This window comes from Salmo trutta, chromosome 1 (genome assembly GCF_901001165.1).
Source record: "Salmo trutta chromosome 1, fSalTru1.1, whole genome shotgun sequence".
NCBI classification, from domain to species: Eukaryota; Metazoa; Chordata; class Actinopteri; order Salmoniformes; family Salmonidae; genus Salmo; species Salmo trutta.
Window position 1 is genome coordinate 75,992,139 of NC_042957.1, and position 18,332 is coordinate 76,010,470.

The 18,332-nt window shown below is 41.9% G+C and overlaps 1 protein-coding gene across 2 annotated transcripts in view; it reads right to left on the minus strand.

The window, feature by feature from the left end:
* Nucleotides 1-17,293, minus strand: part of LOC115208036 (protein tweety homolog 2-like) — an 88,643-nt gene extending 71,350 nt beyond the window's left edge. For both annotated transcript variants that reach the window (XM_029775754.1, XM_029775764.1), the window contains exons 1-2: nt 16,666-17,293; nt 1,236-1,408 (exon numbers count right to left, since the gene is read on the minus strand). In XM_029775754.1, the coding sequence (XP_029631614.1) occupies nt 1,236-1,408; nt 16,666-16,794 (302 nt within the window). In that variant the 5' untranslated portion in view covers nt 16,795-17,293. The remainder of the gene's footprint in view (nt 1-1,235; nt 1,409-16,665) is intronic.
* Between the last annotated feature and the right edge of the window lie 1,039 nt (nt 17,294-18,332).

Below are 18,332 nucleotides of genomic sequence, written 5' to 3' on the forward strand. Positions count from 1 at the left end.
GGTCCTATAGTGATGAGGTGGGCAGCCCTACAGGTCCTATAGTGATGAGGTGGGTAGCCCAACAGGTCCTATAGTGATGAGGTGGGCAGCCCTACAGGTCCTATAGTGATGAGGTGGGCAGCCCAACAGGTCCTATAGTGATGAGGTGGGCAGCCCAACAGGTCTTATAGTGATGAGGTGGGCAGCCCTACAGGTCCTATAGTGATGAGATGGGTAGCCCTACAGGTCCTATAGTGATGAGGTGGGCTGGTCCTATAGTGATGAGGTGGGCAGCCCAACAGGTCCTATAGTGATGAGGTGGGCAGCCCTACAGGTCCTATAGTGATGAGGTGGGCAGCCCTACAGGTCCTATAGTGATGAGGTGGACAGCCCTACAGGTCCTATAGTGATGAGGTGGGCAGCCCTATAGGTCCTATAGTGATGAGGTGGGCAGGTCCTATAGTGATGAAGTGGCCAGCCCAACAGGTCCTATAGTGATGAGGTGGGAAGCCCTACAGGTCCTATAGTGATGAGGTGGGCAGCCTTACAGGTCCTATAGTGATGAGGTGGGCAGCCATACAGGTCCTATAGTGATGAGGTGGGCAGCCCAACATACAGATCCAAAAAGGGACTTTCCGCTTGTGGCAGTGCACAACTGCACATTGTGAATGTTCCAAACCACAATCTCAGAGGACAAAGGATAACGCCTCAATGGACACTGTTCTGTGCACACCCAGGACACGTGAATAGATTATGTAGTGTAATGTAGTGTAGTGATAGTGTAGGGTAGACAGTGCATAGTGTAGTCTGCTTTAGACACAATGAGAGCAGGACTGTCATCAGGGAACATGGTCAGTCACAGTGATCTCAGTCTACAACATCCTGCGTCAAAGTGGATCAGGCCAAAAGTGAGCATCTGGTCTCTCTCTCTCACCACCATAGCAGCATGTCAGCCTCTGTGTGTGAGTTAATGAGGTCAGAGGTCAACTCCTGAATGTCAAAGGTCACATCAAAGCCTTTAAAGGAGCCCCACATACTAGATTTGGTTTGCTTCTAGTGGAACTTGGCGAGGTGAAGCGAACATCTATGCCTTGCATACGCCCTTAAAAGACCTTGGCTTGTAATTCTGTAATATAAGACAACACCTCTCACCATAGGATGAACCAAACCCGGGACAGACTGAAGAAAGGTCCATGTAACACTAATACTGTAGTACAGTACTGTTAGATACAAACAGTTCCAGTGATACTACTCACCATAGGATGAGTCCAGTGATGACAGCGGTCCAGGAGACACAGCAGGAGTCAGGCCTCTTGGTCTCCTCCTCCTCCTCCTTCCTGCAGCAGCACACACTGGTCAGGTAGACAGACAGCAGCAGGAGGCTCAGGACTAGTCCAGCAGCTGATATACAGGCTAGGAAGACCAGAGACTGGGGGAGGATGGGGAGGGAGTGAGGGGGAGGGGGAGGGAGGGAGGGTGGGGAGGGAGGGGGATGGAGGGAGGGAGGAGGGAGCGAGGGAGGGAGGGAGAGAGAGGAGAGGGAGGGGGAGGGGGAGGGAGGGTGGGGAGGGAGGGGGATGGAGGGAGGGAGGGAGGAGGGAGCGAGGGAGGGAGAGAGAGGAGAGGGAGGGGGAGGGAGGGGGATGGAGGGAGGGAGGAGGGAGCGAGGGAGGGAGGGAGAGAGAGGAGAGGGAGGGGGAGGGGGAGGGAGGGTGGGGAGGGAGGGAGAGAGAGGAGAGGGAGGGGGAGGGGGAGGGAGGGGGAGGGAGAGAGAGGAGAGGGAGGGAGAGAGAGAAGAGGGAGAGGGGGAGGGAGGGAGAGAGAGAAGAGGGAGAGGGAGAGGGAGGGAGAAACAGAGAGAAACAGAGATGAGAATGTTATAATACATTTGTTATTGACTAATAACAGGAAAAATACAACTGCCACACTGAGAGAACTTATTTGCAAAGCACCATTTCTTCAGACAACCAGTATATATTATCATGTCAGGTCCTGAGTTGATACAAGCCCTGTGATTAATTACTGTGTAGAGTGACCCCACTCTGACGGAAAGGGAGCCACTGGAATCAAGTGAGACTAATATGAAAAGATATACTGGGTCAAAAGTCACGTTTGTTTCATCAGCCATCATCACTAGCAATTCTCTGTGTGAAGCCAGAGATAGAGACACGGAGAGACGGAGACACGGAGAGACAGAGAGAAAGAAAATGAGAGAGAGAGAGCTGGGTGGAGCAGGCTCACCGAATACACCCCAGGATCGTGTTCAGTAGGGCACAAAGTAGCAAGTATTAAAAATAAAAAAATGAACATGATGGTTTCTCATTGGACAGGTCTAGGTATTCCTTCTCTGTGTTATCAGTTTGGTGTCTAATGAACATGACCTGGTGTTGGTGGTTTAAGAGATACCTGGGGTCTCATGCATCCATTTTACGTATGGGTGGTCCCGGGTATCTGACCCACAAGCCTGGTGTTGCAAGCACCACGCTCTACCAACTGATCCACACAGGAGTTAGGGTGTTAGGGGGAAAAACAGTACTGCTCAGAGGCTGCTGGAGTTTCAGCTCAACGTCAGGTGACAAAGCGGCCTCCCTCCAAAACAGTCTTGTGATTCCCTGACTGAGGTTACCCCCAGAGCATGAATGATGGAGGGATAGCCAGGGTAGGAAAGGAGAGAGAGCGAGATAGAGAGAGAGTGATAAGTGAGAGGGTGAGAGAGAGAGCGAGAGAGAGGGGAGAGAGCAAGAGATAGAGAAAGAAAGAGCGAGCGAGAAAGAGAGAAAGAGAGGTATAGAAAGAGAGAGAAAGAGTGAAGGAGAAAGAGAGAAAGAGAGAGGTATAGAAAGAGCGAGAGAGAAAGAGAGAGAAAGAGAGAGGTATAGAAAGCAGCAAGCAGAACATGGGGGTCTACTGTAGCCATATGTCTTTGTTTTTGAGATGAGGTATGCCTGAAGTTTGTACCTACCGTTCATTTTGATGACAGGTGATGGAAGTGATAAAACATAGTGTACTACACAAGTACAACTACACACACAGCCATTTACACAAGTACAACTACACACACCATCATTTACACAAGTACAACTACACACACAGCCATTTACACAAGTACAACTACACACACAGCCATTTACACAAGTTGACAAAAGTTCAGCCCGTGGTTTGGAGTGTTGAGGAGTTCAAAATTCAAGAACTGAAATCAAAGCCAAGTGGAACCATGGGGTTTTGGCCAAATATGGTTGACTCTCAAATGGCACCCTATTCCCTATATAGTGCACTGCTTTTGACCAGAGCCTTGTGCCCATGTTGTTTCTCCACACTCCTACCTGGCATGGTTTCATGACTCTAACAAGGTACTGTTTGTCTCCACAGAACCTTAAAACCTGTTGGGGATAGGGGGCAGTATTTGCACGGCCGGATAAAAAACGTACCCGATTTAATCTGGTTACTACTCCTGCCCAGTAACTAGAATATGCATATAATTGTTTGATTTGGATAGAAAACACCCTAAAGTTTCTAAAACTGTTTGAATGGTGTCTGTGAGTATAACAGAACTCATATGGCAGGCCAAAACCTGAGAAGATTCCAAACAGGAAGCGCCCTCTCTGACCATTTCTTGGCCTTCTTTGTCATCTCTTTCCAAAACAGAGGATCTCTGCTGTAACGTGACACTTTCTAAGGCTCCCATAGGCTCTCAGAAGGCGCCAGAATGTTGAATGATGACTCTGCAGTTACTGGCTGAAAAACAGTAGCGCATTTGGTAAGTGGTCGATCTGAGAACAATGAGACGGGTGTGCGCGTGCACGTGAAGAGTCCATGTTACTTTTTCAGTCTTTGAACGAAAACCACGACTCCCGGTCGGAATATTATCGCTATTTTACGAGAAAAATCGCATAAAAATTGATTTTAAACAGCGTTTGACATGCTTCGAAGTACGGTAATGGAATATTTTGAATTTTTTTGTCACGATATGCGCCGGCGCGTCACCCTTCGGATAGTGTCTTGAACGCACAAACAAAATGCCGCTATTTGGATATAACTATGGATTATTTTGAACCAAACCAACATTTGTTATTGAAGTAGAAGTCCTGGGAGTGCATTCTGACGAAGAACAGCAAAGGTAATCCAATTTTTCTTATAGTAAATCTGAGTTTGGTGAGTACCAAACTTGGTGGGTGTCAAAATAGCTAGCCTGTGATGGCCGGGCTATCTACTCAGAATATTGCAAAATGTGCTTTCACCGAAAAGCTATTTTAAAATCGGGCACCGCGATTGCATAAAGGAGTTCTGTATCTATAATTCTTAAAATAATTGTTATGTTTTTTGTGAACGTTTATCGTGAGTAATTTAGTAAATTCACCGGAAGTGTTCGGTGGGAATGCTAGTCACATGCTAGTCACATGCTAATGTAAAAAGCTGGTTTTTGATATAAATATGAACTTGATTGAACAAAACATGCATGTATTGTATAACATAATGTCCTAGGAGTGTCATCTGATGAAGATCATCAAAGGTTAGTGCTGCATTTAGCTGTGGTTTTGGTTTTTGTGACATTATATGCTAGCTTGAAAAATGGGTGTCTGATTATTTCTGGCTGGGTACTCTGCTGACATAATCTAATGTTTTGCTTTCATTGTAAAGCCTTTTTGAAATCGGACAGTGTGGTTAGATTAACGAGAGTCTTGTCTTTAAAATTGTGTAAAATAGTCATATGTTTGAGAAATTGAAGTAATAGCATTTCTAAGGTATTTGAATATCGCGCCACGGGATTCCACTGGCTGTTGACTAGGGTGGGACGTTAGCCCAGAGAGGTTAACAGGATGATACCTTCTATTTTCCTGACTCAACTTGACTGATCAAGTTATGGGTTCTGGCATCATTTTCTGACCACGGTCTTGACCAAGGTTGGAGACTCAGACAGGGCCGAGCAGTGGAAACTAAAGGCTCATGTATTATTTCTCATCCAACTAGTGTCTAAATCAATGTAACTACCTATATTTGGGGCTTCCGTCTGGCGAAGTGGTCTAAGGCACTGCATCTCAGTGCTAGAGGTGTCACTACAGACACCCTGGTTTGAATCCAGGCTCTATCACACCCGGCCGTGATTGGGAGTCCCATAGGGCGGCGCACAATTGGCCCAGCGTCATCCCGGTTTGGCCGGTGTAGGCCGTCATTGTAAATAAGAATTTGTTCTTAACTGACTTGCCTAGTTAAATATAATAAATGTAAGTCATTGAGAACACAATCTCTTTCACAACAATGACCTGGAAAGTAAGATGAAACTGCTATTCAAACTCCTGTTGTAAACTTCTGGACCCAAACAGAGTTCAACTGTACCAAGTCATTAAAGTGATCATATTCTGGGCTCTGTCCTCAATCCCACCTCTCGATCTGAAATGGTCCCGTTGTTCCAGAAGGATGTGCCAGCAGGAGGAAGGTCCACATTGTTCAGAACTGCTTTAGAAGATAATCTGACAGTGTTACACATGTAGTCTTAATCGCAGAGGACAGTCTACGGTGTTACACATCATGTAGTCTTAATCGCAGAGGACAGACTACGGTGTTACACATCATGTAGTCTTAATCTCAGAGGACAGTCTACGGTGTTACACATCATGTAGTCTTAATCGCAGAGGACAGACTACGGTGTTACACATCATGTAGTCTTAATCTCAGAGGACAGTCTACGGTGTTACACATCATGTAGTCTTAATCGCAGAGGACAGACTACGGTGTTACACATCATGTAGTCTTAATCTCAGAGGACAGTCTACGGTGTTACACATCATGTAGTCTTAATCGCAGAGGACAGACTACGGTGTTACACATCATGTAGTCTTAATCGCAGAGGACAGACTATGGTGTTACACATCATGTAGTCTTAATCGCAGAGGACAGACTACGGTGTTACACATTATGTAGTCTTAATCTCAGAGGACAGTCTACGGTGTTACACATCATGTAGTCTTAATCTCAGAGGACAGACTACGGTGTTACACATCATGTAGTCTTAATCTCAGAGGACAGTCTACGGTGTTACACATCATGTAGTCTTAATCTCAGAGGACAGACTACGGTGTTACACATCATGTAGTCTTAATCTCAGAGGACAGTCTACGGTGTTACACATCATGTAGTCTTAATCTCAGAGGACAGTCTACGGTGTTACACATCATGTAGTCTTAATCTCAGAGGACAGACTACGGTGTTACACATCATGTAGTCTTAATCTCAGAGGACAGTCTACGGTGTTACACATCATGTAGTCTTAATCTCAGAGGACAGACTACGGTGTTACACATCATGTAGTCTTAATCTCAGAGGACAGACTACGGTGTTACACATCATGTAGTCTTAATCTCAGAGGACAGTCTACGGTGTTACATATCATGTAGTCTTAATCTCAGAGGACAGTCTACGGTGTTACACATCATGTAGTCTTAATCTCAGAGGACAGTCTACGGTGTTACACATCATGTAGTCTTAATCTCAGAGGACAGTCTACGGTGTTACACATCATGTAGTCTTAATCTCAGAGGACAGACTACGGTGTTACACATCATGTAGTCTTAATCTCAGAGGACAGACTATGGTGTTACACATCATGTAGTCTTAATCTCAGAGGACAGACTACGGTGTTACACATCATGTAGTCTTAATCTCAGAGGACAGACTACGGTGTTACACATCATGTAGTCTTAATCTCAGAGGACAGACTACGGTGTTACACATCATGTAGTCTTAATCTCAGAGGACAGACTACGGTGTTACACATCATGTAGTCTTAATCTCAGAGGACAGACTACGGTGTTACACATCATGTAGTCTTAATCGCAGAGGACAGACTACGGTGTTACACATCATGTAGTCTTAATCTCAGAGGACAGACTACGGTGTTACACATCATGTAGTCTTAATCTCAGAGGACAGACTACGGTGTTACTACTTACACAAACAAACTAAACGCAGAGACAGACACACAGACAGACAGTTTCCCAGTTTGGCCGGAGAGAGAGAGGTGAATCTGTTAGCATCACACTACCTCCATTGACCTGTCTATTCAGCAACACAGGTCAATATCACAATGTAAAGTAGTATAGAGGTACTACAACACACAACAGCAGCATTCACAAACACCCCCCACATAGAGAAGTGATGCTGCATGCTCACACAATCACCAGGCTGTGAATGATAACAGCTTAGAAGATGTGGTTTACGGTAATGTGGTTTCAGATCATGTCTTTCCCACCGTGGACATCAAATGGGACTTTTGTGTTTAGCTTTGAGGCACATGGAGACAACTTGAGCTGAAGTTATTTTCAAATAGGCACTTAGAGATGCCAAAAGCATTTAACAAACTCTACAATACATACAATTCACAAGACAAAATCTAATCAATGCAATGCAAAACCAACTAAATTACTGCACAATACATACATTCTAGAAAAACAGCCCCATTCCTCAGAAAGTAGTGGCTGCTGCAATCTGGTAAATAGTGTCACCATAGTCAAGAACTGGCAGGAAAGTTGACTGTACAATCTGCTTCCTGCTGTTTAGGGAGAGGCAATATCTATTTCTAAAAAAGAAGCCTACTTTAAATCATAGTTTTTTATCTAGCTCATCCGTATGTTTCTTAAACATTAAGTCTTTGTCAATCCAAATGCTCAGATATACAGTATATAGATGGGAACCAGATCGATGGGAGAACCATCCAATGAATAAATACGTAGTCCAGCTGACATTTTTGGAGAGAGAATTAGAGAACAACATGTCTTTAGTCTTGCCTACATTAAGTACCAACCAGGGCTTCTGTAAGGTAACACGGTCAGATTGCAGCTCTAACGTAGCCAGGCCAACAGTTGGGGGTTGAGGTCCATGGCATATATGACAGTGTTGTCTGCATACAGATGCATATTACAAGTTAACAGACCAATATTATGTATATAAATAGTCAAGATACCAGGTCCCAGTAGCGACCCCTGCGGTACACCTTTTGTAATATCCAGGAAACTAGACTTAACACCATCAGAAATCCCACATTGAGGCCTGTCTGACAGATCATTGCCAAAGCCAGAAGGTTTGGAGAGAAAGCAGTTGTGCATGTGTTGGAGGTTTGTCTCTAGTCTGGAGTGTAGTGGTAACTAGTGTTATGTAGTGGTAACCATTGGTAACCAGTGTTATGTTGTGGTAACCAGTGTTATGTTGTGGTAACCAGTGTTATGTTGTGGAAACCAGTGTTAAATAGTGGTACCATGTGGTTCAGTTGGTAGAGCATAGCACTTGCAACGCCAGGGTTGTGAGATCGATTCCCACGGGGGACAAGTACAAACAAATTTGCAAATGTATGCAATCACTACTATAAGTTACTCTGGATAAGAGCGTGTAATTTTTTTGATCAGTTTTATGTAGTAGTAACCAGTTTTATGTAGTTATAAACAGTGTTATGTAGTTATAACCAGTGTTATGTAGTGGTAACCAGTGTTATGTAGTGGTAACCAGTGTTATGTAGTGGTAACCAGTGTTATGTAGTTATAACCAGTGTTATGTAGTGGTAACCAGTGTTATGTAGTTATAACCAGTGTTATGTAGTGGTAACCAGCGTTATGTAGTTGTAACCAGTGTTATGTAGTGGTAACCAGTGTTATGTAGCTATAACCAGTGTTACGTAGTGGTAACCAGTGTTATGTAGTGGTAACCAGTGTTATGTAGCTACTCTGGATAAGAGCGTGTAATTTTTTTAATCAGTTTTATGTAGTAGTAACCAGTTTTATGTAGTTATAACCAGTGTTATGCAGTTATAACCAGTGTTATGTAGTGGTAACCAGAGTTGTGTAGTGGTAAGCAGTGTTATGTAGCGGTAACCAGTGTTATGTAGTGGTAACCAGTGTTACGTAGTTATAACCAGTGTGATGTAGTGGTAACCAGTGTTATGTAGTGGTAACCAGTGTTATGTAGTTATAACAAGTGTTATGTAGTGGTAACCAGTGTCATGTAGTTATAACCAGTGTTATGTAGTGGTAACCAGTGTTATGTAGTGGTAACCAGTGTTATGTAGTGGTAACCAGCGTTATGTTGTGGTAACCAGTGTTATGTACTGGTAACCAGTGTTATGTACTGGTAACGAGTGTCGTGTAGCGGTAACCAGTGTTATGTAGCTATAACCAGTGTTATGTAGTGGTAACCAGTGTTATGAAGTCATAACCAGTGTTATGTACTTACAACCAGTGTTATGTACTTATAACCAGTGTTATATAGTGGTAACCAGTGTTATGTAGTTATAACCAGTGTTATGTAGTGTTAATCTCTGTGTTATGTAGTTAAAACCAGTTTTATGTAGTTATAACCAGTGTTATGTAGGTATAACCAGTGTTATGTAGTGGTAACAAGTGTTATGCAGTTATAAACAGTGTTATGTAGTGTTAACCCTTGTGTTATGTAGTTATAACCAGTGTTATGTCTTAATAACCAGTGTTATGTAGTGGTAACCAGTGTTATGTGGTGGTAACCAATGGTATGTAGTGGTAACCAGTGTTACGTAGTGGTAACCAGTGTTATGTAGTGGTAACCAGTGTTACGTAGTGGTCAACAGTGTTATGTAGTTATAACCAGTGTTATGTAGTGGTACCCAGTGTTAGGTAGTGGTAACCAGTGTTATGTAGCTATAACCGGTGTTATGTAGTGGTAACCAGTGTTATCTAGTTATAACCAGTGTTATGTAGTGGTAACCAGTGTTATGTAATGGTAACCAGTGTTATGTAGTGATAACCTCTGTGTTATATAGTTATAACCAGTGTTATGTCTTAATAACCAGTGTTATGTAGTGGTAACCAGTGTTTTCATAGTGATAACCTCTGGGTTATGTAGTTATAGCCAGTGTTATGTAGCGGTAACCAGAGTTATGTACTGGTAACGAGTGTCATCTAGCGGTGACCAGTGTTATGTAGCTATAACCAGTGTTATGTAGTTATAACCAGTGTTATGTACTTAAAACCAGTGTTATGTACTTATAACCAGTGTTATATAGTGGTAACCAGTGTTATGTAGTTATAACCAGTGTTATGTAGTGTTAACCTCTGTGTTATGTAGTTATAAGCAGTTTTATGTAGTTATAACCAGTGTTATGTAGGTATAACCAGTGTTATGTTGTGGTAACAAGTGTTATGCAGTTATAAACAGTGTTATGTTGTGTTAACCCTTGTGTTATGTAGTTATAACCAGTGTTATGTCTTAATAACCAGTGTTATGTAGTGGTAACCAGTGTTATGTGGTGGTAACCAGTGTTATGTAGTGGTAACCAGTGTTACATAGTGGTAACCAGTGTTGTGTAGTGGTAACCAGTGTTATGTAGTGGTCACCAGTGTTATGTAGTTATAAGCAGTGTTATGTAGCTATAACCAGTGTTATGTGGTGGTAACCAGTGTTATGTAGTTATAACCAGTGTTATGTAGTGGTAACCAGTGTTATGTAGTGGTAACCAGTGTTATGTTGTGGTAACCAGCGTTATGTTGTGGTAACCAGTGTTATGTACTGGTAACCAGTGTTATGTACTGTTAACGAGTGTCGTGTAGCGGTAACCAGTGTTATGTAGCTATAACCAGTGTTATGTAGTGGTAACCAGTGTTATGTAGTTATAACCAGTGTTATGTACTTATAACCATTGTTATGTACTTATAACCAGTGTTATATAGTGGTAACCAGTGTTATGTAGTTATAACCAGTGTTATGTAGTGTTAACTTCTGTGTTATGAAGTTATAACCAGTTTTATGTAGTTATAACCAGTGTTACGTAGGTATAACCAGTGTTATGTAGTGGTAACAAGTGTTATGCAGTTATAAACAGTGTTATGTGGTGTTAACCCTTGTGTTATGTAGTTATAACCAGTGTTATGTCTTAATAACTAGTGTTATGTAGTGGTAACCAGTGTTATGTGGTGGTAACCAGTGTTATGTAGTGGTAACCAGCGTTATGTAGTGGTTCCAGTTACGTAGTGATAACCTCTGTGTTATGTAGTTATAACCAGTGTTATGTAGTGGTAACCAGTGTTATGTAGCTATAACCAGTGTTATGTAGTGGTAACCAGTGTTATGTAGTTATAACCAGTGTTATGTAGTGGTAACCAGTGTTATGTAGTGGTAACCAGTGTTATGTAGTGGTAACCAGTGTTATGTAGTGGTAACCAGCGTTATGTTGTGGTAACCAGTGTTATGTACTGGTAACCAGTGTTATGTACTGGTAACGAGTGTCGTGTAGCGGTAACCAGTGTTATGTAGCTATAACCAGTGTTATGTAGTGGTAACCAGTGTTAGGTACTTGTAACCAGTGTTATGTACTTATAACCAGTGTTATATAGTGGTAACCAGTGTTATGAATTTATAACCAGTTTTATGTAGTTATAACCAGTGTTATGTAGGTATAACCAGTGTTATGTAGTGGTAACAAGTGTTATGCAGTTATAAACAGTGTTATGTAGTGGTAACCAGTTTTATGTAGTGGTTCCAGTTACGCAGTGATAACCTCTGTGTTATGTAGTTATAGCCAGTGTTATGTAGTGGTAACCAGTGTTATGTAGTGGTAACCAGTGTTATGTAGTGGTAACCAGTGTTATTTTTTTTTTCATTTTAGTCATTTAGCAGACGCTCTTATCCAGAGCGACTTACAGTAGTTAATGCATACATTTCATACAATTTCATACATTTTTTTCCTGTGCTGGCCCCCCGTGGGAATCGAACCCACAACCCTGGTGTTGCAAACACCATGCTCTACCAACTGAGCTACAGGGAAGGCAAAAATCAGCCAATTAGACGTTACATTTACATTTAGTAGTGATAACCAGTGTTATGAAGTTATAACCAGTGTTATGTAGTTATAACCAGTGTTATGTAGTGATAACCAGTGTTATGAAGTTATAACCAGTGTTATGTAGTTAAAACCAGTGTTATGTAGTGGTAACCAGTGTTATGTAGTGGTAACCAGTGTTATGTAGTGATAACCTCTGTGTTATGTAGTTATAGCCAGTGTTATGTAGTGGTAACCAGTGTTATGTAGTGGTAACCAGTGTTATGTCCAATTTGTAAGTCGCTCTGGATAAGAGCGTCTGCTAAATGACTTAAATGTAAATGTAAATGTTATGTAGTGATAACCTCTGTGTTATGTAGTTATAGCCAGTGTTATGTAGTGGTAACCAGTGTTATGTAGTGATAACCTCTGTGTTATGTAGTTATAACCAGTGTTATGTAGTGGTAACCAGTGTTATGTAGTGGTAACCTGTATTATGTAGTGATAACCTCTGTGTTATGTAGTTATAACCAGTGTTATGTCTTAATAACCAGTGTTATGTAGTGGTAACCAGTGTTATGTAGTGGTAACCAGTGTTATGTCGTGGTAACCATTGTTACGTAGTGATAACCTCTTTGTTATGTAGTGGTAACCAGTGTTATGTAGTGGTAACCAGTTTTATGTAGTGGTTCCAGTTACGCAGTGATAACCTCTGTGTTATGTAGTTATAGCCAGTGTTATGTAGTGGTAACCAGTGTTATGTAGTGGTAACCAGTGTTATGTAGTGATAACCAGTGTTATGTAGTTATAACCAGTGTTATGTAGTTATAACCAGTGTTATGTAGTGGTAACCAGTGTTATGTAGTGGTAACCAGTGTTATGTAGTGGTAACCAGTGTTATGTAGTGGTTCCAGTTACGCAGTGATAACCTCTGTGTTATGTAGTTATAGCCAGTGTTATGTAGTGGTAACCAGTGTTATGTAGTGATAACCTCTGTGTTATGTAGTTATAGCCAGTGTTATGTAGTGGTAACCAGTGTTATGTAGTGATAACCTCTGTGTTATGTAGTTATAGCCAGTGTTATGTAGTGGTAACCAGTTTTATGTAGTGGTTCCAGTTACGCAGTGATAACCTCTGTGTTATGTAGTTATAGCCAGTGTTATGTAGTGGTAACCAGTGTTATGTAGTGGTAACCAGTGTTATGTAGTGGTAACCAGTGTTATGTAGTGATAACCAGTGTTATGAAGTTATAACCAGTGTTATGTAGTTATAACCAGTGTTATGTAGTGGTAACCAGTGTTATGTAGTGGTAACCAGTGTTATGTAGTGATAACCTCTGTGTTATGTAGTTATAGCCAGTGTTATGTAGTGGTAACCAGTGTTATGTAGTGGTAACCAGTGTTATGTCCAATTTGTAAGTCGCTCTGGATAAGAGCGTCTGCTAAATGACTTAAATGTAAATGTAAATGTTATGTAGTGATAACCTCTGTGTTATGTAGTTATAGCCAGTGTTATGTAGTGGTAACCAGTGTTATGTAGTGATAACCTCTGTGTTATGTAGTTATAACCAGTGTTATGTAGTGGTAGCCAGTGTTATGTAGTGGTAACCAGTGTTATGTAGTGATAACCTCTGTGTTATGTAGTTATAACCAGTGTTATGTCTTAATAACCAGTGTTATGTAGTGGTAACCAGTGTTATGTAGTGGTAACCAGTGTTATGTCGTGGTAACCATTGTTACGTAGTGATAACCTCTGTGTTATGTAGTTATAGCCAGTGTTATGTAGTGGTAACCAGTGTTATGTAGTGGTAACCAGTGTTATGTAGTGATAACCAGTATTATGTAGTGGTTCCAGTTACGCAGTGATAACCTCTGTGTTATGTAGTTATAGCCAGTGTTATGTAGTGGTAACCAGTGTTATGTAGTGGTAACCAGTGTTATGTAGTGATAACCAGTGTTATGTAGTTATAACCAGTGTTATGTAGTTATAACCAGTGTTATGTAGTGGTAACCAGTGTTATGTAGTGGTAACCAGTGTTATGTAGTGGTAACCAGTGTTATGTAGTGGTTCCAGTTACGCAGTGATAACCTCTGTGTTATGTAGTTATAGCCAGTGTTATGTAGTGGTAACCAGTGTTATGTAGTGATAACCTCTGTGTTATGTAGTTATAGCCAGTGTTATGTAGTGGTAACCAGTTTTATGTAGTGGTTCCAGTTACGCAGTGATAACCTCTGTGTTATGTAGTTATAGCCAGTGTTATGTAGTGGTAACCAGTGTTATGTAGTGGTAACCAGTGTTATGTAGTGGTAACCAGTGTTATGTAGTGATAACCAGTGTTATGAAGTTATAACCAGTGTTATGTAGTTATAACCAGTGTTATGTAGTGGTAACCAGTGTTATGTAGTGGTAACCAGTGTTATGTAGTGATAACCTCTGTGTTATGTAGTTATAGCCAGTGTTATGTAGTGGTAACCAGTGTTATGTAGTGGTAACCAGTGTTATGTCCAATTTGTAAGTCGCTCTGGATAAGAGCGTCTGCTAAATGACTTAAATGTAAATGTAAATGTTATGTAGTGATAACCTCTGTGTTATGTAGTTATAGCCAGTGTTATGTAGTGGTAACCAGTGTTATGTAGTGATAACCTCTGTGTTATGTAGTTATAACCAGTGTTATGTAGTGGTAGCCAGTGTTATGTAGTGGTAACCAGTGTTATGTAGTGATAACCTCTGTGTTATGTAGTTATAACCAGTGTTATGTCTTAATAACCAGTGTTATGTAGTGGTAACCAGTGTTATGTAGTGGTAACCAGTGTTATGTCGTGGTAACCATTGTTACGTAGTGATAACCTCTGTGTTATGTAGTTATAGCCAGTGTTATGTAGTGGTAACCAGTGTTATGTAGTGGTAACCAGTGTTATGTAGTGATAACCAGTGTTATGTAGTGGTTCCAGTTACGCAGTGATAACCTCTGTGTTATGTAGTTATAGCCAGTGTTATGTAGTGGTAACCAGTGTTATGTAGTGGTAACCAGTGTTATGTAGTGATAACCAGTGTTATGTAGTTATAACCAGTGTTATGTAGTTATAACCAGTGTTATGTAGTGGTAACCAGTGTTATGTAGTGGTAACCAGTGTTATGTAGTGGTAACCAGTGTTATGTAGTGGTTCCAGTTACGCAGTGATAACCTCTGTGTTATGTAGTTATAGCCAGTGTTATGTAGTGGTAACCAGTGTTATGTAGTGATAACCTCTGTGTTATGTAGTTATAGCCAGTGTTATGTAGTGGTAACCAGTGTTATGTAGTGATAACCTCTGTGTTATGTAGTTATAGCCAGTGTTATGTAGTGGTAACCAGTTTTATGTAGTGGTTCCAGTTACGCAGTGATAACCTCTGTGTTATGTAGTTATAGCCAGTGTTATGTAGTGGTAACCAGTGTTATGTAGTGATAACCTCTGTGTTATGTAGTTATAGCCAGTGTTATGTAGTGGTAACCAGTGTTATGTAGTGGTAACCAGTGTTATGTCCAATTTGTAAGTCGCTCTGGATAAGAGCGTTTGCTAAATGACTTAAATGTAAATGTAAATGTTATGTAGTGATAACCTCTGTGTTATGTAGTTATAGCCAGTGTTATGTAGTGGTAACCAGTGTTATGTAGTGATAACCTCTGTGTTATGTAGTTATAACCAGTGTTATGTCTTAATAACCAGTGTTATGTAGTGGTAACCAGTGTTATGTAGTGGTAACCAGTGTTATTTAGTGGTAACCAGTGTTATGTCGTGGTAACCATTGTTACGTAGTGATAACCTCTGTGTTATGTAGTGGTAACCAGTGTTATGTCTTAATAACCAGTGTTATGTAGTGGTAACCAGTGTTACGTAGTGATAACCTCTGTGTTATGTAGTTATAGCCAGTGTTATGTAGTGGTAACCAGTGTTATGTAGTGGTAAGCAGTGTTATGTAGTGGTAACCAGTGTTATGTAGTGGTAACCTCTGTGTGAACATCTCTGTGTGTGCCCCTGATCTCTGACACTGTGGCTACGTTCCAGGACGTCTTTATGCAGTCACGCTGCACATCTCACATCTCAGAACACTGCTATGGTGTGTAATGTGGTTATTGACAGGGTAAACACTTCTCCAGGTGTAGTGAGATATGGGGCTGTGTCTAACAAGTGTCCTGGAGCAGGAGAATTGATCTATATAGGATCCGTTTTGACCCTTAGATCACAATGAATAGGATTACATGGATGGGGGGGGGGGGCTGATCCTAGATCAGCAATCCTATTCTGAGAAGCTTAACACATATTCATCTGTGGAGCACTACTGCACTACTGCAATAAGGAAGACAACCAGGAATATGCCCAGACTCAGACACTGAAGGCTGGTAACAAACAACCAACCAGCCAGATTGGCACTAGTTTGGCTACCAGTCTTTTTAGCTAACATTCCACTCCTTGCCACTCATTTGCCAAAGACAGGAGTGGCAAGGAGTGGAATGTAATAGCTTAACAGAGAATGCAACCAGGCTAGATAGGCACACTCAGGACTTTGCAGCTGGAGATGTCAATACTAAAACGGATGTGATTTCATGTGATGATGTGTCCACTCTGCTCATAACTTTATTTTGCTACGTCCTATTGAACATGCCCAGTGATGATAGCAGAGAATAGAGAGAATAAAGTGTGTTCACTTCATTAAAAGTTAAACTGTGCAGAGTTGGTGCGGATGGAAATACATCCTATAGCAATGTGGGAAATTACGTAAGAATGAATTGTTAAATCTTTGACCAACAAACTCTTTTTCAGATCATTTGCCTAGATATGTGGCCTGTCAGTGAAGGTCTTTCAGTAAGCCCTCTCTCTAGTCTAGAAGAGAAACGTGGCCGCGCTTTACGCGCAGTGGTAGTAGGTACCAACCTGCTGGTAGCTCGCCTCCCCGGGTCTGAAGGTGTTATCAACGGTCTGGAAGGTAAAGTTGAAGTGGGGGAAATTGTGCAGCCAGTAGGTCCACCATGGAGCGATATAGTCCAGCCGTGCCGTGGCCATTCCTTATTACAAAAAGTGCTTCTGGACCCCTAAAATCTCATTCGAGAAGTCGAGACCCCGTCAGTAGCCTAATCCTTGGTTCTGTACAAAAACAAATCATGAATCCGCGACTTCTTGTTGGAAAACACTTTACAATGTAGCGCAGGAGAATAAACAATACACAATTACTTCCTTGGACTCTTTGCCCTGAGAACAAGGCATAACAACAGCATTATCTCGGTATCTCCGTGGTCCCGTGTCGTGTTCTGCAGCTAGACAGCTGTTTTAACTTCTCGGAGGCGCGCTCTCGGGTAAGCTCGTTCCAGTAGAAGCCGCTTTTTCTGACTTGACCGCGCGCGACGCGCACTCATCCAAGGCACGAGACTGACGATTACGCCCTTCAATACACAGTGCGTGACCCGTTTTAAACCATTTACGGCTGCGGTCAAGAAAGTATAACCTAGTGGAAAAGGATATGGCTACAGGGAAGACGATGCGGTTAATACATTCAGGTCATGAAATTAAATCTATAATGATGATTGGTGGTATTAGAATAAAACCCATAGGCTATCTCATATCTGGTATAAAACTGCTGGTTATCAGAGCAGAATGTATCTCATGTAATCCGACGGCTGAAGCATGATAGAGCACTACAGTTGTGAACCATTCATGAAAGGCTGTGGTTTGTAGTGTAGGTTCTGATAATGCCTGTAAGGCAGGCCCAGCACTAGGAGGCTTACAAGCATTTGAACGGAGGCAGCGCTAGGCCTAAACGTGCTACGTGGTCGTGTAGTATTTACGCTGATATCATATTTTTTTTAACTAGGCAAGTCAGTTAAGAACAGCAATTCTTAACAATGACGCCTACCCCGGCCAAACCCAGAAGACGCGCGCTGAGCCAATTGTTTGCCATCCTATGGGACTCCCAATCACAGCCGGATATGATACAGCCTGGATTCGAGGATTCGAACCAGGGACTGCAGTGACGCCTCTAGAACTGAGATGCAGTGCCTTAGACCACTGCGCCACTCGGGAGCCCGTAATATGGCCTCTACAGAAGTCAGGACCCTCATACTTCTTGCGCTTCGCGGAGCAGCGGAGCTGTTGTGAAGGAAGTTGTCAAGGAAGTGAGTTTGCGTGTATACAGGACCTCCCGGCCGCCCCCACCTACAGTCAAACAATCACACCAATGCAACGCTATATGGAGCCCACCGCATTGTTACAACATTTGGGAAGGTTATGGCGATGCGGTACAGAGTTCAGGTTGGCCTCTGCATACCTCTGAGGCTCTGCAATTGCGTCACACCGACCACATTTTGGATCAAGTATAAATTGGCTTTCAGTTACATTGGTTTATTTTACAAAATAATTGAATTTTGTTTCGTAGCCCATGTGGGAATTATTTAACAGTGCCATGTCAGGACACAACAAAAAAGGACATACATTGAAAAAAAACGAGGCTACATCCATTTTATTTGGGCCCTAAAAAGTTTAATGCGACACGCACCAGATGTTTCCCATGGTCTGCTAACTGCCAACCTCGTTGTAGTTATGGGGCA